Here is a 26,955-nt window from a genome sequence, read left to right on the forward strand (position 1 = left end):
TGACAATAGACAGGTATTGTTGCTTCATGTCATCCTCCTTTTGGCTGTCCAGCACCTATTATCCGCCAACTTAACTGGGTGCCCCTGCCCTGAGTTCTAATATTATGGGAGACAGATAAAAGTTCTGTCTATATAATTTCTCCACCTCAAGTTGAGGTCAGCATTTTCTCTAAACTGAGTTAGCATGAGCTAGCTTACAGATTCTTAGCCTCCAGCTCACACATTTTTGTCTTAACTCAAGAAGGATGACCCCAGAACACAATAATTTATGCAGTAGCTCACAACTTTAATGCCAATAGCTCACAACTTTAATACCAGTAACTCACAAAGTAGAATTTTTGCTCACAAAACTTTGCAGCTTAGAGGGAACACTGATTGAGGTGTAATTCACAAGTAAACAAATGACATCATGTAGCTTGAAAAATGCCTGTAAACCATTCTGGGGCCTCCCTGAGTAGAATGAATCGACTTCAGTAGATTGTGACTATTAGCTTTGATTCTTTTTGTTGATACTTTTTTAATACTTTCCCTTCAGGTTTAAGGACCAACAGCTCCTAAGTGACTGCATCCACAGACATGATGATGGTAATGACCGGAGTCATGTCGGTGCCAGATCTGGGCTCCACAGCCAGCACCCTTGCTGCAGCTTCCAATTTATCTGGGATGCCTGAAGACGGCAGGCCCACTGCTGTGGAACAGCCGATATTCCTAATGACAACAGCTGCTCAAGCCATCTCAGGTTTCTTTGTGTGGACAGCTTTGCTCATCACCTGCCATCAGGTAAAATAAATAAATAACCCCCCCTTTAAAAAAATGACATCAGTTAAGATACCTTCCGTGATGTTCTCGGATGAGGCGTCTTCAATTAGGGCAAAAGGAAAGCAAATACTTGGGTGCTGGAGTAATGCTGTGTTCTTGTTCCTGCTGCTTTGGTACATTTTTGCATCTGTGTCCCTGGAGGAGAACTTCTCAAAAAGCTAATCCTGAATCTCAACTAGGGGATGAAGCTGTTGTGGTTGTTTCTGAAACCATTTGGAGTAGGTTAAAGTGGCCCTCAGAAGAGTTATTTATTAGGCAGGTCACACAGTGTCAGACTCACTGATCCTGTCACACTCTGCCCTGTTGCATCCTTCGACTGTGTGGTATTGATGGAACTTGCTGCCAGAAATGGTTGTTGTATTAGGAATAGTGCAGTCTGCTTTCATCCAAAAGCACTATCCTTATTATGTGATGTTATTGACTGTAACATGTATGAGCAGTTCTGTACTCTGTTTCTGCATGACAAAAATGCCTAGCTGATCACCCTCTGTTTTAAAGTCTGGGGTTGGCCACCACTTGATATGATGTCTTTGAACAACCCCCTAGGTAACAGTACTGGAAATGAATGAGTGACATGTATGGGAAACATTTCATTAGCAACTTGCCTGTTTTCCTACAGAGTATTTGTCTTACTATTTCTATTGCATTATTTCATAATCCGCCTTGGGTTTCAGTGAGGAAGGTGGACTATAAGTAAATGTGAGCTGCCAAAAAGAACGTGGCACTTACACCCTCCTGGAGAAGATAAATTCTGTGTGAGAGAAATGTACTTGAAAACCCCAGAGCTGGGCAGGCTGTGCCTGTTTATGTGTAAGACTGTAGGTGCCGGAAAGGTTACCCACAAACATAGTTTCTTCTGCTTGCCATATGCTTATAGTGCCCAGATCTTTAACTATGTGAACAATGAGTAGGGAAAAGCAAAGTAATGTCAAAGCTATGGAAGATCAAGCTCCCACGCCCACTTCAGTCGTGTTGTTAATATCAAGAAAAGAACTGGTATGCCAGGCCCAAGGCTTTTAATTCCATAATCCTAAATAGTGATCAGTACTTCATCTTCAGAGGCATATGAACCACCTGCTTCTCTCATATTAATTCAGCTGGTTGGCTGAATAATGCTTCACATTTAATTAATTGAAGCAGATGATGATGAGCCTTGATTCATGGGGTATAATAAACTTTTGGCTTTATCTTTCCATTTTGTAGCTCCATCTGGTTCTTAAGGCAAGGAATAAGCAACTGTAGAGCAGTTAAAATTTCTGCCCACGGTATCTCTCCTAACAATGAACTCTGTGTACAGATGATTTCAGCAAACCTAGCTGCCCTCTGTAGAGAAGATGACTTTTTTTTGTCCTCTCTTCTCTGTTCTTCTGCTCCAGCCTCTGTGGTGCAAGACTTGGCTGCCATACTTTCATCAGGTTTACACAAGCCAAATTTATCATTCTCTTTTGTAATGCATTCTGCTATTATCCCCATGTGATGAGTAACTCATGCAAACCCTACAGTTTATCTACCTGTGCTTAGCTCCTGTGTGTTAATGAGCAGATAAGTGACTGTTAGAGAAGCTAGCTAGTTGTTGAAATATCTGGCAGGAGAATTAGCCCTTTATGAGTCAGAGTAGCATTTTCCCTGTCATTGACTCAGGCAGCAATTACAGATCTCATGAAAGTTTCTATTTCAGAGCATGTTCCCTAGAATAGCATCAGTTGCTGTTGGTGTATGGTAGTGGGCCTGGATCCTCTAGAAGGTTTTCATAGATGGAAGTGTGTTGGTGATATTTGCCAAACCCCCCCCATCTGCTGCAGACCTCCACCTCCTCCCCTCATGCTGTTCAGGGGGATCCCCCCAGAACAGCAGGGGGTTGGTTGCGGGGTGCTGCAAAAGGTGTGGATGAGAACCCTTTCCATCTGTAAAAATTACTGGTTGTTCCAAGCTGTGGTAAACTGTCTGGATTGTGAGTAGGATTCTGACCCAACTACTTCTCAGGTGGTGTAGAATTTGTTACCACAACAAATGCTGATTGGTACTAGTTTAAATGTCTTTAAAAGGGAGACAGTTTATGGAAGATGGATCTATCCATGGATATTATCCTGGGTCTTTGTGTTTAGAGGTAGAATACCTCTGTATATCAGAAGCTGGGGATAGAGGAATGCTTCATGCTGTGTTTGTAAACTTGCCAGAACCATTTGTTTCAGCAGTGTTGGGGAAGAAAGTTGGACTAGGTGTAGTTTTGATATGATCCAACAAGTCTTTTCTTAGACTATCAATATATCATTTCCATTGCTAGCTATTAGGTAATGACCAGGATTGACTGATCAAAATTGGGATGCTGGGTTAATGTGTATCCTGGACTTAATTTGGCTGTGGCATTTCCTTCCTGACTTTTATGAATGATGCATAGCTACAATTCTTTGATTAACTGTGAAACCTAGGAGTCACTAGAAACAAAATTCTCAGTAGCTTTCCACTGTGTCACATACGGCCAACTGAGTACAGTGACATTATAACAAAGCCGAAAATGGGAGAGGGTATTATGCTATAGCTAGCTAGCCAAAGCTGCACCAAGCCAACAGTTGACCATTATTCACGATGGACATTCTGATGTACTCTCAGTTCAGTCTGCAACAGCTTTATAAGGATTTAAACTGATAATAGAAATGAGCTACTGTAGGGGGAGAATCTTAAAATATAATTCAGTTTAGCTACAAAGTTGTCAGAAATCATTCGTGTTGAACAGCATTGATGGAAATATGTGCTCACAGAAGTTGCTATTAATATACAGTGCTGGGAATTCCTATGCCATGTGTAGTAAAATCATTTTGTGTATGTGCGTTTTAAAACTGGTTTTCTGATCATTTTTGTATTGACTCTCATGAGACTTCCATATCTGACTTGCGTTTAAGGAATGGTATAAAATAGCTTCATTGTCTTGCCAACTTAGGTATGAAGTGTTTTTTTAGTTCATTTTTTTGGTGGGTAAGTGAATATTTATTGATTATATTTGCTTAGATATACCGCTCTTATCTCCTGTCCAAAGCTGCCTAAGAACATTACTCTGTCCTCCTCTATTTTATCAATCCAAAAATAACCTTGAGAACTTGAATGTCATTTTGTGAGGTTGGTTTGGCTGAGAGAGGAAGAGAGAAAATGGCAGAAGGTCAACCAGGAAATTTCCACAACAGAGAAGGGATTTGAACCCATGCCTTCTAGTCTAACATTCTAACTACTACACCACAAGGAGTTGTGTCAGCGAATATGATGATACACTTTGAAATTCTTTCCACTCAACTGACATAGATTTCATTCAGATTTCCAGTTCAGTTTTATAAAAAGTGTTTGTGGAAAGTGCTTATGAATATGGATCTTTTCTTCCAGTCCATTCCCCCAGCAGCCCCAGAAAAGCCCCAGAAAAGGCTGTGAGGCCCGTGTGAATATGCAGCCACATTGTCTGGGGGCTGCAATGAGGAGGGGAAACCACGTGAAATAGCTCTTGCACCAGTGGTGGAAGAGGAGGGTGATTTTATCTGTTTCCCCCTCCACACAGCAGCCAGATTTTTATCCACATGAGATATGCAACCTTGAGCAGGGCTTTTTTTGTAGCGGGAACTCCATTGCATATTTGACCACACACCCCTGATGTAATGAGTCCTCCAAGAGCTTACAGGGCTCTTAGTACAGGGCTTATTGTAAGCTTCAGAAGAATTGGCTACATCAGGGGTGTGTGGCCTAATATGCAAAGGAGTTCCTTCTACAAAAAAAGCCCTGATCTTGAGTATCAATTTTCAGATGTCTTGGGACAAACTGGGGGAAGGGGCGCCACTTTCTGGAGAAAGGTTTTATGAATGTCACTGTGTTGGCAGTTTATAGGAGCAACCAATTGCTAAACATTCATTTGAGACTCTCTCTTATGTATTTATAAATATTTATTATAATAATTATTATAATAATTACTTGCTTTGTAAAAGCAGTTCAACATATAATAATTATTCCATATGAACAGATATAGAGTTTCTAGAGAATTCATAAACCAAGTGTTTTTAGTAAGCTTATAGCCTCTAAGGAGACTATGTGAGAAGACGGGGAGGGTTGGGGGGGGGAGGGTTATTTGTAATTTCAACATCCATATGCTGGAATGGCCAATTGTACTAAAGTCAATAAAACATAAAAATATTTATTAAAAAAAAAAAAAAGGAGACTATGTGAGTGTGGTGCCTGACTTTGCATTTTCAATTTCCCCTTGTTTCTCCCTTCCTTCTTCCCTCGAACTTGCTTTGCATTATGATCTGTCTCTGATCCCAGTGTCTGTCTTTTTCTCATCTAGATCTACATGCACCTCCGCTGTTACAGTTGCCCCAATGAACAGCGCTACATTGTCCGGATTTTGTTCATTGTGCCCATTTATGCTGTTGACTCGTGGCTCAGTCTCCTTTTCTTCACCAATGACCAGTACTATGTTTACTTTGGTACTGTGCGGGATTGTTATGAAGGTAAGGTTTTGGGAAACATGGAAACAAAGCTGAATGAAGAGAATATTTTGAGTGAGCCTGAAAGTATGGAAAATAAACCCTTTCAAGGTCATTTTACATATAAGTACTAGTTAAAGGTTAAGGCTGATATGCTTATAGGATGGATAAGTGATCAGGTACACCAGGAGGACTATAATGATAATGGGTAATGTGCTGGGTTGCTGGCAGGTTCTCTTGTTCAGTATAGCAAGACGAAGGGAAAATGAACAAAGATAAAATTGTATTCGGATCTAGGTATTTCCCCCACAGCATGATAAAATTTTAGAGATGAAATAAATTTGCCACAAAATATGTATCTACATCAGCACCAAAGAGAGATGAGAATTAAAGAAGTTATAGAGAGGCAAGACTCTGGTGCATAATATAGACGATTATGCCAATAGTTTCTCTTCGGTAAGAAAAGGGAACTTAGAATTGGCTCAACCAGCAGAATACTACAAACTGAAGTGAAAAGTCTTTGAAAACATGAAGTGGGCTACACATAAGATTACTTTAATGCCAAGAAATAAGATCAATTTTTTAAAAATGCAGCTAGCCAACTGCTTATTCCATATCTTTGGAAGATACTTTCTTGGAAATATATTAAATGGACCAGTTCCCCTCGTCTCTTTGTTGAGATTACCATAAAGATTATCTGAGACACACAAAATACTTTTTTCTGTTATGTTTCTTCTGGCTTACTGTTTTAAGATGTTCAGAGGACTACGTGCTCATGTGTATATGAGACAATGACCGGATTTTGGGTTCCAAAACCAAGGAATCCATATCTCTTATCCCATAAACAAGGAGAACCCTCCAACTGAAGATGGAGCTACAAAACTAGAGACAGCTCTTCTGCAGAGCAGTCCTTCAAGTTACACCCCTACCTGGCCACTCCACCCCTCATCCTTCGGAGCCCCGTGGCCTCCCAAGGAAGTGGCTGGTTGGCTTTTCTCAAGCACCCACCAGTCTTAAAACAGGTGTTGCTTTTTTGCAGCGGTTCAAGGAAGAAGACCCTTGTCATATTCAGAAGGCAGTTCCCAGGGAGCATGGAGGACTGGGAGCATCACATTTGTCTGGCTGGCTGGGAGCGGTTAGCGGGGCAGTGGGAGTGTGGCTAGTTCTGGGCCTGGCGGGAGATGTGGGGGAAGTCAGGAGTGGTAAGTGGTGGAACCAAGTAACTGGCTTCCATGTTTCAGTGGTGGAGCCAGGACCCTGTAGGCCTGATCATGGCTATGGCCCTGGCAGAAGTTCGGGTATTTTGTGCTACCTGCTATCTTTGGTCCAGGCAGCTTCTGTTATCATTTCCTGAGCAGCAGTATTGACAGAAGCATGGAGCCTTACTGTGAAGAAATCTTACTTCAAAAAGCCCTTCATGTGTTTCCGCCTCGCTCTCCCAAAAATAGGTAATAACTCTTTGGAGCCTTGCCTAGGTTGATGGTGATATTTTCTTAAACCACAAATTCGTTGTAACATCCAATACTTGTAAAATAAAGATTCTCAGTGTCAGATGTATCAACATTCACATTACTTATGTACTTAAATTATTCAGCTTGTGATATATTTGTACACTCACAAATTCCAAGTTGCAAAACATTGGGGTCTTTTACTTGGCTGTGCTGCTAATCATATTCATCTGGTTTCCTTAAACCTTCCATGCTTGAAACTGCTCTCTGATCTCTGGTTTGCAAGACTGTACAGAGATCACAGAGAACTAATTTCTCCTAGCCATAATTCTTTGAATGTGACAGACCACACAACACAACTCTTGCTCTTTGAAATAAGTTTTTGTAAGATGGGCATCTTCAGGGACTGGAGGAGTTAAGTAGGGATTGTACTCTCCCTCCCATCCCCAGCAAACATCTTGTGATTTTTAACGTATGCATGACCAGCAGGAATTGAGCAGGTGAAGCATTTCCTGGCATGGAGGGAAAAAAGCTTTGTTTACTGAATTTTGACTGGCTGTGCAAGGTACTAAAGGCACGGGAGCCCTGGCCAAACAAATGGTATCCTAGGCAGAGTACTTCTTATTCTCTTGATCTGGTGAGTGCTGATCTCATAATTTAAGATAGAAACTTAAGTTCTCCCCAGTGAACAAAACTTTTGAAGTTTCCTGGCACAGCCCCATCTGTATGACTACACTAAAGGGCATTCAAAGAATTGAGGCTTTAGCAAGTAACTTCTGTGTATTATTTTCTTGGAGCAAGCTGTACTAAGTAAGAGACCACAGTAACCTTAATTTGCTGCTGGCCTTCATGGCTCTATGCCTTGTATGGTGCTAGCGCAATATATGTTTTGGGGGGTGGGGGGCTAGCACATGGAGAACTTGAACTGATTGAGGGATCAGTGGGTCATTCATGCCTTTGACAATGCATTGGGACTTGATAGCAGATGGCAGATGCGCATGTGTGCATGGACAATCCAGACACTGTTTTTTGTTCATCTCTGTTTTCCCTGCACTTGCTGCGTGTGTGTTTATACAAAGGCCCTGCAGGAAGCCCGCTGCTCTGTGAAACTCCTCTCCTAGCAACAGCTATTATCCCCTCTGCCTCGCCTAGGGAGTTTGCAAATATCAAAACATCTGCTCAGAGGGTCAGCTCACATTCTAAAGTTCACAAGTTTGCCCCACTTGATGTGCTGTATGTATGCTGAGGGTTTGGCCACCTTCCCCCTCCCCTCTTGTCTATATTGGACAGTTCAGAAAAAGCAGGAAACAGAAGAGGGTGGGAATCGGACTTTGTTAAAAGGGAGCTTTTTCCCCTGGGAAAACTACTATTGGAATAAGTTAACAGAACATCCAGTTTTTAATCCTAAATCTAATTTGTATAGCCAGTGCCTCAGAGCCACTGTGTATGCGCTCTCTCTTTTTTCTTATACACCTTTTTATAAATGCAAGCTTTATACAGGAATCTGTGCCATTTAGTGGTTTGGGGTTTTTTTTTTTTTGGGGGGGGGGGCGTTAAGAAGTAATCTTTTTTGGCAATTACATATCTTCTCATACTGGGGAAATGTCAGCAATATGTTGCCATAATTAATGTAATGTAGAGGATGGTGAGAGTACATCTGTCTTCTTTTTCCTAATTTAATCTCCTCTTTTCCAAGAGTTTGGAAGGGCAGGTCCTGCTCCAATTAACCCTTCCTATTTTAAAGGACAGGGAAAGAGGCCTTCTGGAGGGAGCCCTGTGATTTGGTTTTCCCTCCCACCAAAGAACTGAGCCTACTTTGTGGATATCTGAAGTTAACAGGCAGTTTGTTTCAGTGATTGAAGCTTTCTTTACAAAGCAAAGACATTTAATTTTCTTGGGTCCCATGCAAATTCTGTGATAAGAATTGAAGAATGCCTCCTATGGTGTTAATGTGAGAACAGCGTTTGAGTATACATTAAGACCATTTGTTTGCTCTCATCATTTTTCACATTCAATGATTATATGTTCTCCCTTCTGGGTCTTGCTGCCTTTTTGTTCTGGAATGAAGAAGAGGAGTTATATGACAGCAGGTATTTTACCAGAAGCCTTAGGGGCCATAAGAGAGATCCTCACAGAAGAGGGCAGCATGGCATAAGAAAGGAACTTACTCAGATCTTGGCTACTACCTCAGGACAATGGACAAGTAGATCACAAAGACAAGGTTCATGCCAAGAAGACACTTTGCAGAAAAACAACCTCTGCAGCATCTGGCTGAAACTTCTGCAATTCATTACAAGAAAGCTGAGAGTGACCCAGCTCTCAAGAAAGTCCCCCCAAAAACAGTGATAGACTTAACAGTTGCACCTCTTGTACTTGAGACGGCTGCTCACTAGCACACCATATCAATTTCATCAAGGTGCAAGCCACTACAACAGATGCAGATGCCAGTTGGTCTTCTACCTGCAACCTAGAGTTTGGTACTTTATCTTAGAAGCTTAGCCAGTCAGAGATGACTGTGACTGGGATCATAAAAATATCAAGCTTGTTGGACCACTAATAATAAATTACAAGACCACTTTCCCTGTAACTCTTAACACAGATCTGCTACAATAACTCACCTTTTGAATGCAGATCCTTAGATTTCCAAAACATTCTCCTGTCTTCCTTCTTTCTCCTCATTGGTTTCATCTAGAAACACTGGCAGACACTCCAGGTTTTGGTTTTAGTAGCTGTAGGATCAAATGTTACTATGCATGAGGCCTTTTCTTCCTGCATTTGGACAAATGTGAAAGTGAGAAAGCCCAGTGATGTGACTCGCAGCAGTTTGTGTCAACCAACTAAAATAATCTGACATTAAGAAATCTTTGAGTAGACAAGACCTCAGTGTAACAACTTTAGGGAATCCATTCCAGTGGAGCATGAAGTGACTCAGAGGAATTCAAAGGGAAGATGTCTTGCTAACCTAAGGGCTTTTTAAAAAGATTGGTGTGTTAATGTGTTTTGAGTGTTTTTGTTGTTGTTCAGTTGCACAGTTGAGTCCGACTTTTTGCAACCTCATGGACAAAGTCATGCCAGGCCCTCCTGTTTTCCACCATCCTCCGAAGTCTGCTCAAATTCATGTTTGTTACATCAGTAATGCTGTCCAGCCATCTCATCTTTTGCCATCCCCTTCTTCTTTTGCCTTCTATTTTTCCCAGCATCAGGATCTTCTCCAGAGGGTGCTCTCATTTGGTGGCCAAAGTATTTGAGCTTCAGCTTCAGCATCTGACCTTCCAGGGAACAGTCAGGGTTGATTTCCCTTAGGGCTGACTGAATTGATCTTCTTTTAGTCCAAGGGACTCTCAAGATTCTTCTCTAGTACCACATCTCAAAAGCATCTATTTTTCTGCACACAGCCTTCCTTATGGTCCAGCTCTCACAGCCATACATTACTACTGGGAATACCATCGCTTTGACTATACAGACTTTTGTTGGCAGGGTGATGTTTCTGCTTTTTATTATACTGCCCAGGTTCGCCATAGCTGTCCTCCCAAGGAGCAAACGTCTTTTAATTTCATGGCTACAGTCACCATCTGCAGTGATCTTGGATCCCAGAAACTATTTTTTGAGTGTTACTTTCATTGTTTTAATGTTTGGTTTTTCCCCCTTGTGATTGTACACAGTTTGATAATATTTTATATTGTCACCTGCTTTGAGTGAGGAGTTGCTCAGGCGAAAGGCAGGCATATGAATATTTTAAATAAATACATTCAGGTTTCATTGTGTTAATTTGGGGCCTAAATAGGAGCAAAGTGTGTTCTTTTTCTTTCAGAGTGTGCTGCTGGTTTTCCCATATAGCAGGGGTGGCCAAGGGTAGCTCTCCAGATGTTTTTTTGTCTACAACTCCCATCAGCCCCAGCCGTTGGCCATGCTGGCTGGGGCTGATGGGAGTTGTAGGCAAAAAATATCTGGAGAGCTACTCTTTGTCACCCCTGCCATATAGTTTTCAATAGCAGTGGCTGCCCCTTTCAAAGCTGTGTAGAGGATGACTTGTGTGTAAACAGCCAATCTGTTTCCTGTTGCTTTCTGCCAACCATTCTGCTTCTGGCACTAGAAGGAGAATAACAGAGTTTAAAATGAGCTTGTCTTAAAGATTTTGAATGCCTTTAAACATTTCCTTGAGTAACCATAATCTAAGACTAATGGTAAGCTTAATTTTAGTATACCATATAGGAAAAGTGTAGTTTCAGTAATCTTTACGACACGTCGTTGTTGTACCTGCAGTGCAAATGGGGAGAGGGTTAACGACTGAGATGAGGTTCTGAACAAGCAATGTGCACCAGAATTTGGAACTGTGTTCCTTTGGTTTTTAAAATTTTATGTCTGAATATTCAGAATTCTATTTCCCACTAAAATCATGGCAAAACAGAACGAGCACTAATTTACAGAGAACAGTATAGAAATTATAAGAAGTTATGTCCGCCTTTTAAATTGGAATGACCAATGAGAAAATACTTTCTGTTGTCTGCTTCAGGATTCCATAAGTGCAAACAGGCATCAGTCACAAGCTGTGCTGTTAGGATACTCCCTTGGTAAAACCTTGGCAGCACCAATCACTGTATGCCGCCATGGACCGTCTGAGGAATTTATTTTCATTTCCCAGGCATTCTCACCCTGCTTTCTATAAGAACTAGTGTAATTTGAGTATTTGGAATTATTCCAAATATTTGTGTTTGGAGTATAAAATTAATTGATGAAATTTGAATATTTCTGAATCCAAGTTCCACAGTCCTGCTGAGAACTTACCCACTAGCCTAGTGTAGGGCCATGGTTGAAACCTTGCCACATTGTGATATTCTAGATGGGTAGGAGCATGTATAAATTCCCACATGCTTGATGAACAAAAATTCTAAGGGCCAAGCTATCCTTCCTGTTTAAAAAATCTGACTAAAGAGCCAGTGGTCATACTAAGGAGGGTCCCATCAAGTTTAGCACTTAGGTATTTGGTGAGTATCTGGATAAGAGACTTTCAAAGTAAACAGAAAATGTTCAAGGAAACTACGTGGCTGGGTTGTTTTGTGGGGGGGGGGGGGCTGGTTTTTTAAAGACACTTCCCTGTCTGCTGTGGTACATTATCAGTGTCCCAGAATGACACTAGGGAGCACTGTGCTTCTGGAAATGGAGTCTTAATTGAATGCAGAAAAAAGTGAATCAGTCTGGAGTATGTTGTGGAAGAGTGGCTCAAAGTTCAAACTGAATATTGCGTAACTATTTTGGTAGAAGTTTGGTGAAACAAGGTTAATAGGGAATGAATTGTATTCAGACTAATTCTGTGTATACTTACTGAGAAGTCATACTTAGCTGCGTGGGGCTTTTGACTGAATGTGTAGAATTTTAGAGAAGAATATATCTAGAAACTTACTATATGCAGTGAGATCACAGTCTGGAAAATCTAGCATGTCCTGAAAATCTAGAGTACAATCCTAAACAGGTCTGTTCAGAATCTTACTGAGATCTAATGGACTATACTCCAGGAAAGTGTTCTTAGGATGATACTGATAGAGTTTCAGTGGAATACCTTTAAGTCTATCTGAGATAGCTGCCTACTGACTTGCTCTCTTTTCTAATGTCCTTAAATGGAGTTGGAATATTTTGCATCACACAAGAAATTGGTTAATTTTTATCTCTGATCTCTTATAAACTCAGGCTATAGTGGTGGTATTTGGTGAACTTCACCCTGAAAGCTTCCCAATACCATGTCTGTAGTTGCAGCTGCCTATAGGGGCTTCACAAGACAGTGGCCACCAGTGGAAAGCTGATATGTGTGATTATTTGGAATTGACCAATTTGAAAGGTGGGAGATGACTGAATGGCTCACCAGAGTATTTTTTATTGAAATAGTAGAGATGATTTTTGGTTCTGATTTTGATTGCAGCCATGGTATGGAAGGATAGGAGACAAAAAAACTCCTCTCCACCTGCCACCTTTTTCTTAAACTTAAAACTCCCTCTCCCCTTCATGGAGAGTTGTGTTATTTGCACAGCGGGGAAACATATTAGTACCAGCACCCTCTTTCTTCCCCAGTGGCAACTGTTTAGTAGTACAAAATGTGTGGGAGCTCCCTTTTGGCTGAAAAGCAGGGTATAACTCTTTTAAATAAGCATCTTGTCTAGTTTAACCCTGGAACAAGCTAGAGGTACTCTTCCATGCAGTCAAGGTAGTTTTTTTCTTTTGTAATACTGTCGGTATATTGAGCGACTCTTCTGGTTTCCTCTGTTTTGCAGCCTTTGTAATCTACAACTTCCTTAGCCTCTGCTATGAGTACCTTGGTGGGGAGAGTTCTATCATGTCAGAGATCAGGGGGAAGCCTATTGAGTGAGTATGCAACATTGTCTTATATAACTATATCTTTTCTACTTTGGTGGAAGTGGGTGCACAAGGAAGCATGTATTACAGTACAAAGAGGTTGTGTGCCAATGCTAGTGATAGGAAGGAGAAGCCCATGCAACAATCTGTGGCTGGTAGGTTGTTGGGCAAAGGTGTTGCACATCTGCATCTTTGGAGATGAGGCCCACCAGAAGGCATATGACGTTCACCCTCCACCCCTACAGAAGCCTCAGATTGGGACAAGAGGGGGTTGAATCTTCACTCTGGTTCACCTCCTCTCATCAGGACTCTCCCTTCACTCTCTGTGAGCTAGCTTTTTGGAGAGAGGAGTAAATGCAACTGTTTCTTTCTTGGCTGTGAACTGGAGGGGGTTAAATAGCTCCCTGCCAGTCCCAGGTGTTTCTTCCCATCCCTGGGAATGATCTGTGTCTTCTTGTGGCCAACTTTGCTCTGGCCTTTTCCCTGGCCTGACTCCATGAGACTGCTATTGGGCTGTGGAGGCACAGCTTTGATTTCCAGCCTCCCAGGGCTTGAAGCCACAGCAATGCCAGCTCACCACCCACTTCTGCCACCCTGAGGAAGCCTGGCTATGAAGCTGCACTGACCACTGGCCTTACCTTTGGAGCTGTAGATAAGCCCGGTGTCTGCTTCTTGCCCCTGCCCTCCTGTTCTGCCTGGGCTGTTGGAAACTCAACCGTGAGAGAGGCATGGCCTGATCCCTCTGTTGTGCTTACTATTGATTGCACCAGAGTGGCTCATGCCATTATGTTAATAGCGTATGAATTGTATTTACAGCTGTTTTGCTCTTGGTCTCTCAACTATCTCGCTGCCTCCATTTAGTGGAGGGAGTTTTGTCTTTGCCTTTTGGCACTGATGGCGTACTTTCAAATTATCCAGCATTGTTATGCCTGTACATGAGGCACATTATGTATTCTGTGGTGCATCAGAAAACAGGCTGACCTTTTCTTCTGGTCAATATCTCTGGTAGAAATGGATAATGCTGCCCATTCTGTTAAAATGAGTGGGGAGCATTGCCATTAATATTAGTGGAAATGGCTTAGCCTGTGAAGCTGGAGGCTTGAATAAAGGAAGTTGTGGTGGAAAGGGGGAGCTCTAAAACCCCTTTCCATAAAGGTTAAAAGGAATATAATAATAGTGTTATTACATCGTAAGATGCCAGAACTTTCTCTGATAGGCTGTCCTGCTGTATTGCTTTTAGGTCCAGCTGTATGTACGGCACTTGTTGTTTATGGGGGAAGACATACTCCATTGGATTCCTGAGATTCTGCAAACAGGTATTGGCTGCAAAAATCTGATCCGTGAGCTAGCCAGTTGCAGCGATAATTCTCTTCGTGAGATCGTTTGAAAGAAGGGCCTATCAAGACTTCTTAAGACTGGTTTAAGGGAGCACTGACTGTAAGAGTATTTTTTTAATCATATTTTTAAAATTCTTTTTCCCCCCCCATCAAGTCAAGCTGACTTCTCATGACCCCTAGTGGGACTTGAAGGCAAGGGATGTTCAGAGGTGGCTTGCCATCGCCTGCCTCTGCATCCTGATCCTGGAGTTCCTTAGCGGTCTCTCATCCAAATATTAGCCAAGGAGGACCCTGCTTAGCTTCCAAGATCTGACAAGATCAGGCTTCCCTGGGCTATCCAGGTGCGGGATCTGTAAGAGTGTTGTTGTTTTTTTAAAGGTAAAATATGTTTACTTCCCATCTTTTCCCTTAGTTGGGATCCAAAATACAAAAAATGAAAAAAAAAATGCTCTTCAGATAAACAAACAGTACAGCATGTTATATTCTGGGCTGGTTTGGATATGCTGGCCTGGTTCCCTTGGGGCCATGGGGACCAGGTCACAGGTCAAAAGCCTTTTGCCTTACACCTCTAGCCACTCCTAACAGAGGAGGAACAAAAGCTCAGCCGAGATTTTATTCCATAAAAGTGGCAATTAAATTTCTGCCCCTGGGAATATCTCTACCTGGGAGGGAAGCTGCTTTTTTGTCAGCTGAAAATTTTAGGTTAAATTTCACACCAATATTAAATCATACAAATTGTTCTTACCTCTGAAAATGTCACTACTGTTTTAAAACACTAGAAATGGAAGGCAGCTATTTAATTACACTTAACTGTCTAATCTTGAAGAAATAGTTTTGAACTATAAAACAGGAAATTGTGAAGCACAGTCTCGCTTGCTCTACTTATGTAACCTACAGCTTCACTTTTCAGCCACAGCCATGCTCTGCAATAAGGGAATCTGTGCCTTTTCATTTAAAAAAAATTATGAAAAGTTCTAATGTGGAAGCTACAGTACAGAACTCCAACATAAGTAAAAATTAATTTCTAGCCACTTTACTGGCTTTATGGTACTATGAGTTTAACTTGGAGTGTAAAATGACTTTCTCTTAGGGCATACTTGCATTACTAATTTTTCACATGATTAGCTTCTCTGTTTCCACTGCATTCCATGTCCTCTCTTGACTATCCCAACATCTTACTGGTTTTGTGGTATTTATTTAAAAAGTATTACTCACTCATTGCTTCTCCCCTTCAGTGCATCCCACTGTCTTATAGGGCAACAGTATCTGGCCAACAGTATCTGGAGATCATGCCCTTCCTCCAAGGAATGCACGGCAATGTGCATGGTCCCCTCCCCCATTGTATCCTCAAAACAACCTTGCATGATAAGAACATAAGAAGAGCCCTGCTGGATCCAACCAGGCAGTGGTCCATCTGGGTTAGCATCTTGTCTCACACAGTGACCAACCAGTTCCTCTGGAGGGCCAACAACAGGGCACAGAGGCTGAGGCCTTCCTTTGATCTTGCCTCTTGGCTCTGGGATTCAGAGGTTTAGTGGCTCTAAATGTGGAGGTTTCCCTCAGTCACCATGACTAGTAGCCAGTAATAGACCTATCCTCCATGATTCTAGCTAATTCCCCTTTTAAAGCTGTTCATTCCTGTGGCCATCACTACATACTCAGGCAGTGAATTCCACATTTTAATCTCTTTCTGTGCGAAGAAGTGTTTCCTTTTATCTGTCCTGAATCTACTGCCCATCAGCTTAACTGGATGCCCTCAAGTTCTAATATGTTGGGAGAGGAAGAAAATTTCCTTTTGGTAACTTGTCTCTGCCCCCTGAATAATTTTATAAACCTCCATGACGTCCTCTCTTAGTCATCTATTTTCTAAACTGAAAAGTCCCAGACTCTCCAGTCTTTCCTCATGGGGAAGGTGCTCCAGCCCCCTCGCTCATCATCTTGATTGCCCTTCTCTGTACTTTTCCAGCTCTGCAGTGCCTTTTTGAGATACGGTGACCAGAACCGTACACAGTATCTGAGAGGGTATGACTACTCCAGTGAATCTCATAGCTGAGAGGGGATTTGAAACCAGAACTCCCTGGTCATTGACACTCTTGCTGCTATACCACACTGATTCTCATGCTTATCCTCCATTATCCTATCCTTGTAATACAGATGGAGAATGTCCACATGCAAAAATGGCATTATTCTGAAGCCCCCAAACAAGATATCGTCACCTGCATGCTTTGGTAAAAATGTACAGTCTTGCAAATATTGACAGACTTTTAAAGCAAATAAACAAGCATGAAATGGTGCTGTCTAGGAAAGGTACTCAGTAAAAGCTGAATGCAAAAAAATTACCAAAACTCAAATGAAGAGACACAGAGAAGAGGCTTTGTGAAAGGGAAGGCGTGATGGGAACACTTTTAGTGTCTGGGTTACCAAAAGGCAGTGAACATTCTTCTGTCTAAGTAGATTCTAGAATAAGAGGGCTTACGACAGAAGGCTCAAGTACATCTTATGTAAAAGAATGATGTATAACCTAATTGTCTCTTTGAAAGCGGGGGTTGGAGATACAGGGCACTAGTGTTGTTGCTACTATTTTTAATCCATGTAGGCAGTCAGGCAATTGGCTTCTTTTTCAAGTTTTGATCAAGATAATGTAGATTTCTGACTCATCTGTGTCCAAAATGTTTGTACTGCACGGTGGGTGTTGCATTCCTTGTTCGTGTATGCAATTAAAATGTCACATGCCAGTCATATGGGCAAGCCAAGGGATCCTTGTGGGGAAGGCTTGCACAAAAAAGCAGTCAAGGAAGAACTATGTTCAGAGGCAGTCTCTCCCATGCTATTAAACTTGAATAAATTATGCAGTCAGGTCTGCATAAACAGGAGAGAAAATTATTCTTTGGTAAAATCTATCTATAGGATTGAGTCGTAAAAATTAATGACCTGTTCACTTCCCAAAGTAGTGGAGCCATTAGGAACAGAGAAGTCTTGTCTGCTGTCAAGCAACTGCTGCTTGATCTGTTTCCTTCCTTTCTGGGGGGCCATCTATTCCACATGACATCTGAATGTGTTTCTGGCACCTAAGAGCTGTTGGCTCCCAAGAGAGATTTCTTGAACCTTTCATTGAATTTTCAATGTCCTTTAAAAAAAAAAATTGACCTCTATAGCCTTATTACATATGGGGATAACAAAGAAAAATGTGGAGGCAGTATTTTTTACCCATTGCTGGCAATGAAATAAACCTGGATTTCATTGTTCTTGCCAATGAGGGCAAAGACAATGGAATGACTGAAAAATGAACTCACAAGCACTCAGTTCTTAATAATGTTCATTTTAATTTCTGTTTTATTGTTAAAACTATTCAGCATGTCAAAGAACTTCTAGTGGAAGTCCATGCAAATACATCAAACACCTAACATCAAACTATCCAAATTATTTTATATTTTGTTTTTTGCTACTTTGCATAAACTTTTATCACTTGGCTCACTACTACTAGATTTTCTCATGCTCAACCTGGAGTACAGTGTAACGCTTACTTCAGGGGGACCTTCCCTGTGCCCCAGAGCTGAGTGTGTTTAGGAAGACAGAGGAGTCAAGAGCAGTGGTTTGTAACCTTTGCCAGTGTTTACAACCCAAAAGACAGGCTCTTCCAGCTACCATGGAGGTAGCCATATAGAAGTGTGTGTCTGAATTTGCTAATCTGCTTAGGCAAGGGTTTCTCTGAAAACAGTTGTTGAAACAACAGGTTTGACAGGATTGGAGAACTCTCCCCCCCCCCCCTTTTCCTCCCTGTGGCGGCTGCTTGCTCTTGGCACTATGTTTGCCTTAGGCAAACGTGCCATTCTGAGGCAACAAGACAGCAGCTTGAACATCATGGAAGACTCCAAAGATGGTCAGTTTCCATTCCAGATTTTGCTCAGTCTATCCTTCCCCAGATTTCTGCTCAGTGACAGGGCTGCTGCCTGTCTAGGTCACCTGTACCCGCTGGCTCTTCCCGTATGTCTTAACGCTTTCTTCACCGGGAAATGTCTAAAAATAAAAGCATTGTGGAGTTGTGTTGCAAAAAAAGAAGAAGAAAAAAATTACATGATTTTCAAAATGGAGAAGAGGAAGCTCAAAGGCATAGCTTAACAATTAGCTTGACCTTTTCCAGTTCACTTAATAGCAGTGACTCACCAGCTGGCTTGTGCTGGGATTTTTAATCTCCTTGAAGTCTTATGACCACCATCCAAGAGCATCTTATCACAAGCAATCTTTCTCTCCCTCTCCCCACCCCTCCTTTGGCTTTCTCCTTGCCTTTGTATAACTATAAACCAAGTCCTGCTTGGTGCCTACCAGAAAGGAGATTGCTGTTGCTGAAACCCCAGAGTGTTTTTGCTCTTTTCTTTTCTGGACACATGATGCCTAGTTCACATTTTCCTAGGAATGTAAATGGATAAAGGTAGCATCCTATGTATGGAGCAACAGTTTGAATCAGTAAGTGACCTAGTCCATCCTGTACACTAAGAAGGTAAACTCCATACCAAAAACATTCTTCCAACCTGAGCTGTCCAAGACCCCCATCAGCTGTCATTGTTTCCTCCAACATCTCAGATGGAAAATCAGGATATTCTTCTGAGTATATTCCTGTTTTCATTCTGAGGACCATTGTTTAACTTCCATCATCCCCATCGTTTGCATCTTCCCTAGCTGTTCAGGTAATTTTCTATACAGTAGCCAGGCCTGTATTAGCTTCTGAAGCAAGGAACAGCAGTTCCCTTTTTAAGAATATTTAATTTCATAGTGGATCTACTTCTGGTTTTGATAAACAGCCACAACTCAAACATACTCAACAGCGCTTACTGTCTTGATGGGTAGTTAGGGGTGGTGGTGGAAGGAAGAAAATAGAGCTTTCTGTAGTGCAAAAATGCAAAAGCCAGCTCCCTAAAAGCTTCCCAAGAGTGAATAAAGATGAATACCAGGAAAAGGGGAACGTTCCTGGTGAACAGAGACACTTGGATGGTCTGTAGTAAAGACTTAAATTTGTTTGCAGCAGTGTGTGCAAACAAGAACGGACTATTCTGGCTAGAGGCAAGCTGATTTGTGAGTTAGAGCAAGGCTACCTTAAGTGAAAGTGGTCAGATTTGGTGAGAGTGTGGTGTAAGAATAATTAATGTAAACTGGACATGGTCCTTATGTGCTTTCGGCTAGTTGTGTTCATGGCCCTCTCAACATTTGGCAGTGTCTAGGAGAGATGTTCCCAATTACTTAGCATTGTTGTAGTACAGGCTCTGTGTGTGGGATGTCTTACCTTGCTAAGGGGACTAAGGAGAACATAGTCCCCTGTACTTTGGAGTTCTGTGCTGTGGCATAACAGCAGGTTAGAGCAGAGTTCATACTTGAAAATGTAGAATTGGTATGCTGACTCTGTTTCTAGAAATGGCAGCTCAGCTCTTCCCCAGGCCCCCTGCAGCTTCTAGTCAGTTTGACTGGAAACTGAACAGAAGTGCAGTGGAGTTGGGAGAGGAGAGCTGCCACTTCTAGTCAGTTTCCAAGCTTCCTGGTGGTAAAACCAACCAGAAACTGTAGGGTAGCTTCCCTTTCTTTCCCCAGTTTGACATACTCCTAGGAGAGCAGCTTTGGGAGGCTGTAGCTTGGCCCTCCAAAATCCAGTTTGCACCAAACTTGGAGAGCAGGTAGAGGAGACTCTGCTGAAGAGTTTGCCATATGTTTGGTGTCTCTAGCCCACTTGGGGGTCATTCTACACTTTCCTGAACTGAACGAACCAAAGAACTATGAATTGTTCAGGAAATTGGGCGGGTGGGGACTAGGGATGTGCAAAAAAAAAATTCGGAATTACACGGATTCGGAAGTATATGGGGGGGGGGAAATTCGGAATCCCGTATATTTCTGAATTCCGTAGTCGGAATAGCCGCATATACGGTAGATGCGCGGCTATTTCCGAATATACGGCCCCATTATTCACTATGGGCCATTGAAATCAATGGCAAATAGGGTGTATTTGAAGCCACCTGGAGGGGAGGGGGTTTGAGGGAGAGCCCCCAAATTTGCAGGGGACTCTCCCCTACAAACTCCCCAAGTCCCAAAAAGATTGGGCCAGGGGATCCCATTCCAGGGGCACCCTGCAGTCCCCTTCAGGGCCATGAACTGCACAAAATGGTTCAGTTCATAAACAAGGCTCCATGTTCAGTTCAGGGTTCAGTTCACGGTTCAGTCACAAACCACATCACATTGTCCCTAGCTCGTAACATCCCTAGTCTGTATTACACACAAGTGCTAGAGGTTGCCAAAGTGAGTCAAAAAGCCCACTTCTTTATTCATGCCACTGTTGTGGATATTCAAACTGGAATAGAGATGGTTATGGAATGCGAAAATGGAGGTTCGTTTCATGGTTCATTGAGTTGCCCAAATCAGTGATTCAGTACATTTTGTGTCCCCACTAGGGGACACAAAACTTGGTCACCTTTTGCTATTTTAGTGAACAGCTGTTGTATTTAGATATTAGTGGAACATCTAGATAATTGTTCCACAGTGGTCTTGTATGTGTGTGTGTGTGTGTGTGTATAGTGTGTAAACATACTTAATTTTTTAAAATGTGGAGCATATTGCTGCCTTGTCTTTTTCTCTGCCCAACTTCAGAAAGAGCTGTAAGCAGCCTCCTGCAGTACATATTCATCATAGAAAAGAAGCCACATTTTACACATATTTTTACCGTTTCTCCTATCCAGGATCTTTTAAATTCAGCTTACCAATGAACAACTTGTCAGTCTGATTAAAAGAAAAAAAGCTAGCCATAGTTCTCAGATGGTTTTAGCTGAGCAGAGATTGAAACCTGAAGAGGAGGGGGTAGTGCTGGAAAGCACCGTCAAGTCACAGCTGACTTAAGCTGAAGGTGACCCTGCAGGGCTTTCAAGGAAAGAGAGGAACAGAGGTGGTTTGCTGTTGCTTGTTTCTGCAGAGCAACCCTGGAATTCCTTGGAGGTCTCCTGTCAAGTATTAATCAGGGCCAACCCTGTTTAGCTTCTGAGATCTGATGAGATTGGGCTATTCTGGGCCATCCAGGTCAAGGTGAAGAGGAGGGGAGATGTGCTTGTCTCTTCTTCTCATACTCATCACATCTGCCTTCCTTTGTCTGTCTCTTCCAGGCTACTCTGCAGTTTTGTGTGGTGAAGCCCCTCATGGCTATTAGTACAGTTATCCTTCAGGCTTTTGGCAAGTACCAGGATGGTGACTTTGAGTAAGTAACCTTTTCACAGAAACTGCTGTCTGTGAACCTGTCTGGGACCATGGGGTGGAGTGAGATGCAAATCATTAAAATATGGTACAATCAAAGCACTGGAGATCAGAGCCCAATCTTTGTTCATTGAGAAGCTCACTGGGTAACTTTGAGCATGTAACCCTAGGCCTAGCCTATGTCTCTAACAGTGCCATCCAAATGACTTTTCTAAGTCCCTTGAGGTCAGTGGGGTTAGAAGGTTGTAACTCTGCTTAGCGTGGTTCTATAAGTCATTGTGAGGATAAACTCAGGAAATATTATAACCTGTGCCAAATCCTGGAGGTGAGGGGATGAAACAGAAATTAAAGGTGTTTAGCACAATTGTTTAGACACATGGCAGCCACAGGGAAAGCTCTAGAAAAATCTGCATATGTTTTTGCACAAGTTGCATGTTTACATGAGCGTGCTTTTCTCACAGCTGTGTTCTCAGAAGGAGGTCTTGAATAGGCACTACATGTATTGTGGATGGGGGTTGCTGTAGTGGGCTGTACTGATAGTATGATGGCTTCTACCTGTACCTTTTGGCATTGGGTCCCTATTAAATCATAGCATTAGTCAAGAGAAATTTTCTAACATTGCTTTTTTGGGGGGAGGGGGGAGTACTAAAAGTATCTGAGAGATCACTCATGCTTTCTTTTCTTACAGTGTCAGAAGCGGGTATCTGTATGTGACAATCATTTATAATATTTCCGTCAGCCTGGCACTCTACGCCCTATTTCTCTTCTATTTTGCCACTCGTGAACTACTCAGTCCCTATAGTCCTGTCCTCAAATTCTTCATGGTCAAGTCTGTCATTTTTTTGTCCTTCTGGCAAGGTGAGACACTTGGCTCATCCCCTCTGTACATAGGATGCAGATGTATTCCTCAGATACTGTTGCATTTGTTTCTCTTTGTTGGGTTGCATGTGATAGATAGTAAGCTCTTTTTCTAGCAGGAGCTCCTCTGCATATTAGGCCACGCCCCCTGATGTAGCCAGTCCTCCTGGAGCTTACAGTAGGCCCTGTACTAAGAGTCCTCTAAGTTCTTGGAGGATTGGCTACATCAGGGGGGCATGGCCTAATATGCAGAGGGCTCCTGCTAGAAAAAGAGCCCTAGAGTAGATTTATCAACAATTAAGTGGGATCTTACTCCTACTGAGATTGCAAAAAAGGGGGGAAATGCGGGGTCGAATCTCTGGCAAAACTGTGAGTTGAATTATCTCATGTTGCAGATGAAATGGTGTCAGGGGAAGGGATTGGTAGGAGGGGTGTAGTAGTGGGGGAAGTGGTAGAAGAAGGAGGGTAAGAGCTGAATGAGGCTGCTTAGTGAAGTTTCTTTCTGGGGGAATGAGCAGGAAATGTACTAAATTTGAAGACCAGGTGGGTATGACACTATAAAGTTTAGGACAGCCTCATTTGCAGATAGCTGTTAACTGCAACATGATAGACTATTTTGCATCCCCTTGCAGCTTTCACTACTCAGTTCTATTCTGTTCTCTTCAGGGATGCTGCTGGCCATCCTGGAGAAGTGTGGTGCAATCCCTAAGATCCAGTCCGCCAATGTCTCTGTGGGTGAGGGGACTGTGGCAGCTGGCTACCAGGATTTCATCATCTGTGTGGAAATGTTCTTTGCAGCCTTTGCTCTGCGTCATGCCTTCACGTACAAGGTTTATGCAGACAAGCGTCTCGATGCACAAGGTAGGGAGGCTGGGGCAGCCCAAGGGCCTGTGGTGAGATTGGGGAGATCCAGTCCAGAAGAGTTCTTTTTTCCTCTGAGCTCTACATGTGGGCAACTACTGAACAGTCTGTCTTTACCCTCTATGGCTCAGCTGATCTGGTTTTCCTTTCCATGGGCTCAGCTGTACCCATTTCAAAGCTGAGACTGTTTTCTGTTGGTGAAGGTGAAGCTTTCTTGGGAGCACCATTGCAGCTTTCTTGCTGTGCTTATGTAAATGCACCCTCCTTTTGTTCCCCCTTATGAAGGAGGTGCAAGGAGAACAGAAATCCTTTTCCTGCTTGAGCATCTCACCAGGTGAGATCAAAGAATGTAGCTCTGGGGCAGTTCTCTTGGCATGTCGGGAGGTGGGGGTGATGTTTGGTGGACAGAGAAGCCTCATCTTGGCTTGGGAGATTATGACTGTAGAGCAAGGCAATCATTTTGACAGTAAAAGGGAGATGGTGGAGATTGTTTCCCCTCCTCTGCATGCTAAATACCACTGTGAGGGGCCAGTCTGTTCAATACTGTAGTCAAAATTTGATAATTCAGATTGTCTTTCCTCTTGTTTGAGAATGGGAGTAAGCTCAGCACAGTGCTGAGAACAAGGTGGGCCTGGAATCCTTTGGGAGGAAAAGCAAAGGAGAGCCTTGTGGTCTCCTCTAGAATTTTTTCCCAGTAGTTTACAGTGTTAGGCTTGCTGCCGAGTGGCATGTTGTGATGAGGTTGTGATGGAGAGTCTAAGAATAACCTGCTTTTTCAGCCTGATATTTCTCTTCTCTTCTCTTCCTTTCTTTCCCTCCCTCTCTCTCACTGTCTCTTGTTTTTCCTCCCCTTTGTCCTCTTTCCTCTGCTTTGGGCTATGGTGTTTGGTGCAGCTGTTCCGTCTTATGGGCCTTACGGTAGGTGCCATCCTCTCTCTCTGTGTGCATTTTTTCTCTTTGTTGGGAACCGTTGGTCTTCCAGCTCTGCTGCCCTTGTTCCTTATGCGTGTGCACCATTATGTGTAAATAAACATACATGTGGGAAAACTGTGAATGCTATGGGAGGATTCTATGAAGTTTTTATTACCCTCAGAAACTTTAATGATCACTGAGGTGTGCTGTTTTTTTGAAGAACAAAAGGGGCTTTTCTCCGCAGCAGTAGCAGTTACTTTGAGGAAAACTTAAACAAAAGTTTGCAGCTGCTCATGAAGTTTGTCCACTGTACATGATTATGTCTTCTGTGACACCGCCTTCAACTCATTGGTGACATTATTTGTATAGTGTATTTTTTAAACCTATTAAAATTAACATATTAATGTGTTATCCAGAAGGCAGGTTTCACAGTTATTTAAACTTAGAGTGTTTTAAAGTACAAAGATTGCCAGTTGGAAATAAATTTAGCAGCATCTGAAGCTTCCTCTTCACTTTATGAAGGGTACCCTATAAAAATTTGCGGTGCTTCCTCTACCCTTTTCCTATCCAGGTGTCTGAGTTTCATTTTGAGCTGCTACTTTCATTTGCTTTTGCCAGCATGCTCTGAGGGTCTGCTTTGGACACCTACTCCTTTTCTCCCCCCCCCCTTTTTTTTCACTTTTTCCTAACTTGGACTGAAACTGCCTAAAACCACTTTTCTCCTGAATATATTTCTCACCCTTACAGTTCTCTTTTCCCTTTAACTTTTGCCAATCCTTTGCCAAAGTTACCTGATGGTTATGCATTAATACTTCATGTGATTGTTGCCCAACCATCAGGTAACTTTTGCCAGATATCCAGCTTGGGGTGAGGAGTAAAACCTGTGTCCAGCTATCCTGACTTGCTTTGATTTCTCTTTAGGTCGCTGTGCCCCCATGAAGAGCATCTCTAGCAGCCTTAAGGAGACCATGAACCCCCATGATATTGTGCAGGATGCCATCCACAATTTCTCCCCTGCCTACCAGCAGTACACTCAGCAGTCAACCCTAGAACATGGACCACCCTGGCGTAACGGCAGTCATGTCATCTCACGTTCCCATAGCAACTCTGGTGCCCGTGACAATGAAAAGACCCTATTGCTGAGCTCAGATGATGAGTTCTGAAGAGCTTGATGACACATGCCACAACCTTTATTTATTGAACCAGAAACACAAGTCATATCCCTTTTTAAATGGTGCTGAAGTCAGGAGTGGGCTCTTCCTGTCACCAGTTGCAAGCAGGGACCATGTTGGCTAAGGCAGGTGATTTGGACTGTCTATTCCCGGACTCTTCTGTAAAGGTTTAACTGGAGCACATCTTACTAAGGAAAATTTAAGGAACTCCAAAGCCGCCAGGTGCAGGAGGAGGGAACAAAGCTTCAGGGTGGACCATGTTTTCTTTAAGGTGGTCTTTCTATCTTTATTATTATTTAGGGCAATGTTAGGAGCTGGGCACAAACAAAATGCGTTGTTACTCACTAGCTTTAGCTGTCTGGAATAAAACTGACTGAAAACAGAAGCAGACAATTATTTTTCCACCTGTACTACTAAAATGCACTTCCATATGCCTGTAAGAGTGCAGGCTGAATATTCGGCTATTGGCTCAATATTAACTTTGTCAATCTTGACAAGAAACCCCTTAGCAATGTTCTGGTCACTGAATGAGACCATTGATCCATCAAGGAGAGCGTTGTCTACTCAGACTGGCAGCAGCTCTCCAGGGTCTTAGGTAAAAGTCTGCAACCTGATTCTTCTTATTTTTTAGCTGGAATGCCAGGGACTAGACCTGGGGCTGCTTTTGCTTGCCGAGCAGATGCTCTACCACTGAGCCATGGCCCCTCCCCAGTGGTCCACCTTGGGCTCCTCAGAAGGGAAGAATATTCTGCTGTACAAAAGGGGAAGTAGAATTGGGGGAGGAGAGAGAAGAGAGACTTTTGGATTGAAACAATGAGCAGCTCTCAAACCTCTTTCTTATTGAGGTGGAGGCTGGGTTTGGGGATGAATTGTGTTCTCTAAAGAGCCCACTGCTTTTCAGAAAATAGTACTTGTCAACAACAGAAGACGACATGTTTATAGTGAGAAGTTAATGGCCACAGTCTAGAGATTGTCCCAGACAGTGGATGAGATGAGAATGCCCACTCCAGTCATAATGCAAGGTGGATGAAAATGCATATCCTCAGCCATACACTGCAGTAAGGATGAGGGATCACAGTGGATGACCTACCTTGTGCTGCATTGCTGATCCAGTAACAAAGAACCTGCAGGGACAGATTTGCTTCTCTGCACAGATTTCCTGTGCTGGATCAGTCATAAAGCCCTTATACATTAATTTTTAGAATACTGTAATTTCATTCCTTTTTGCATTCTCTTTTGAACTGGAGGATTTTCAAAGGCAACGTCATATTTTTGTGTTACACCAGGTCCTCTGTTGGGACTCTACATTTTTGTGTTTTAAATTCTAGAACATCTGTTGCAAAGGAACCCAATAATCTTTTACTGTCATCCATATTTTATTCTTTTGTTACAGTTTTACACTTAGTATCACTGGTGTGGAGTGTACTGAATATTCACTTGGGACGGACATTCCCTTTTCCCTCACCCATATTCTGGGCATGTTGCAGTTTGACCAAGAGCAAGAAGAAACATCTCTTCCCAG

The 26,955-nt window shown here is 42.5% G+C and overlaps 1 protein-coding gene across 2 annotated transcripts; it reads left to right on the forward strand.

Annotated features, from left to right (window-relative positions):
* Positions 1–530: 530 nt before the first annotated feature.
* On the forward strand, positions 531–25,818 carry TMEM184B (transmembrane protein 184B). 2 transcript variants are annotated; one of them, XM_060245462.1, is made up of 8 exons: positions 531–780; positions 5,138–5,303; positions 12,991–13,081; positions 14,313–14,388; positions 21,543–21,634; positions 22,319–22,488; positions 23,155–23,349; positions 25,153–25,818. In XM_060245462.1, exons 1-8 carry the CDS (start codon positions 577–579, stop codon positions 25,422–25,424), a joined length of 1,266 nt encoding a protein of 421 aa, XP_060101445.1. In that variant the 5' UTR covers positions 531–576; the 3' UTR covers positions 25,425–25,818. The 2 variants fall into 2 exon arrangements, with proteins under 2 accessions (XP_060101445.1, XP_060101446.1); XM_060245463.1 differs by having other exon boundaries at positions 25,183–25,818.
* Positions 25,819–26,955: the final 1,137 nt, after the last annotated feature.

The sequence above is a fragment of the Heteronotia binoei genome, chromosome 8 (assembly GCF_032191835.1).
Source record: "Heteronotia binoei isolate CCM8104 ecotype False Entrance Well chromosome 8, APGP_CSIRO_Hbin_v1, whole genome shotgun sequence".
Taxonomy (NCBI): domain Eukaryota; kingdom Metazoa; phylum Chordata; class Lepidosauria; order Squamata; family Gekkonidae; genus Heteronotia; species Heteronotia binoei.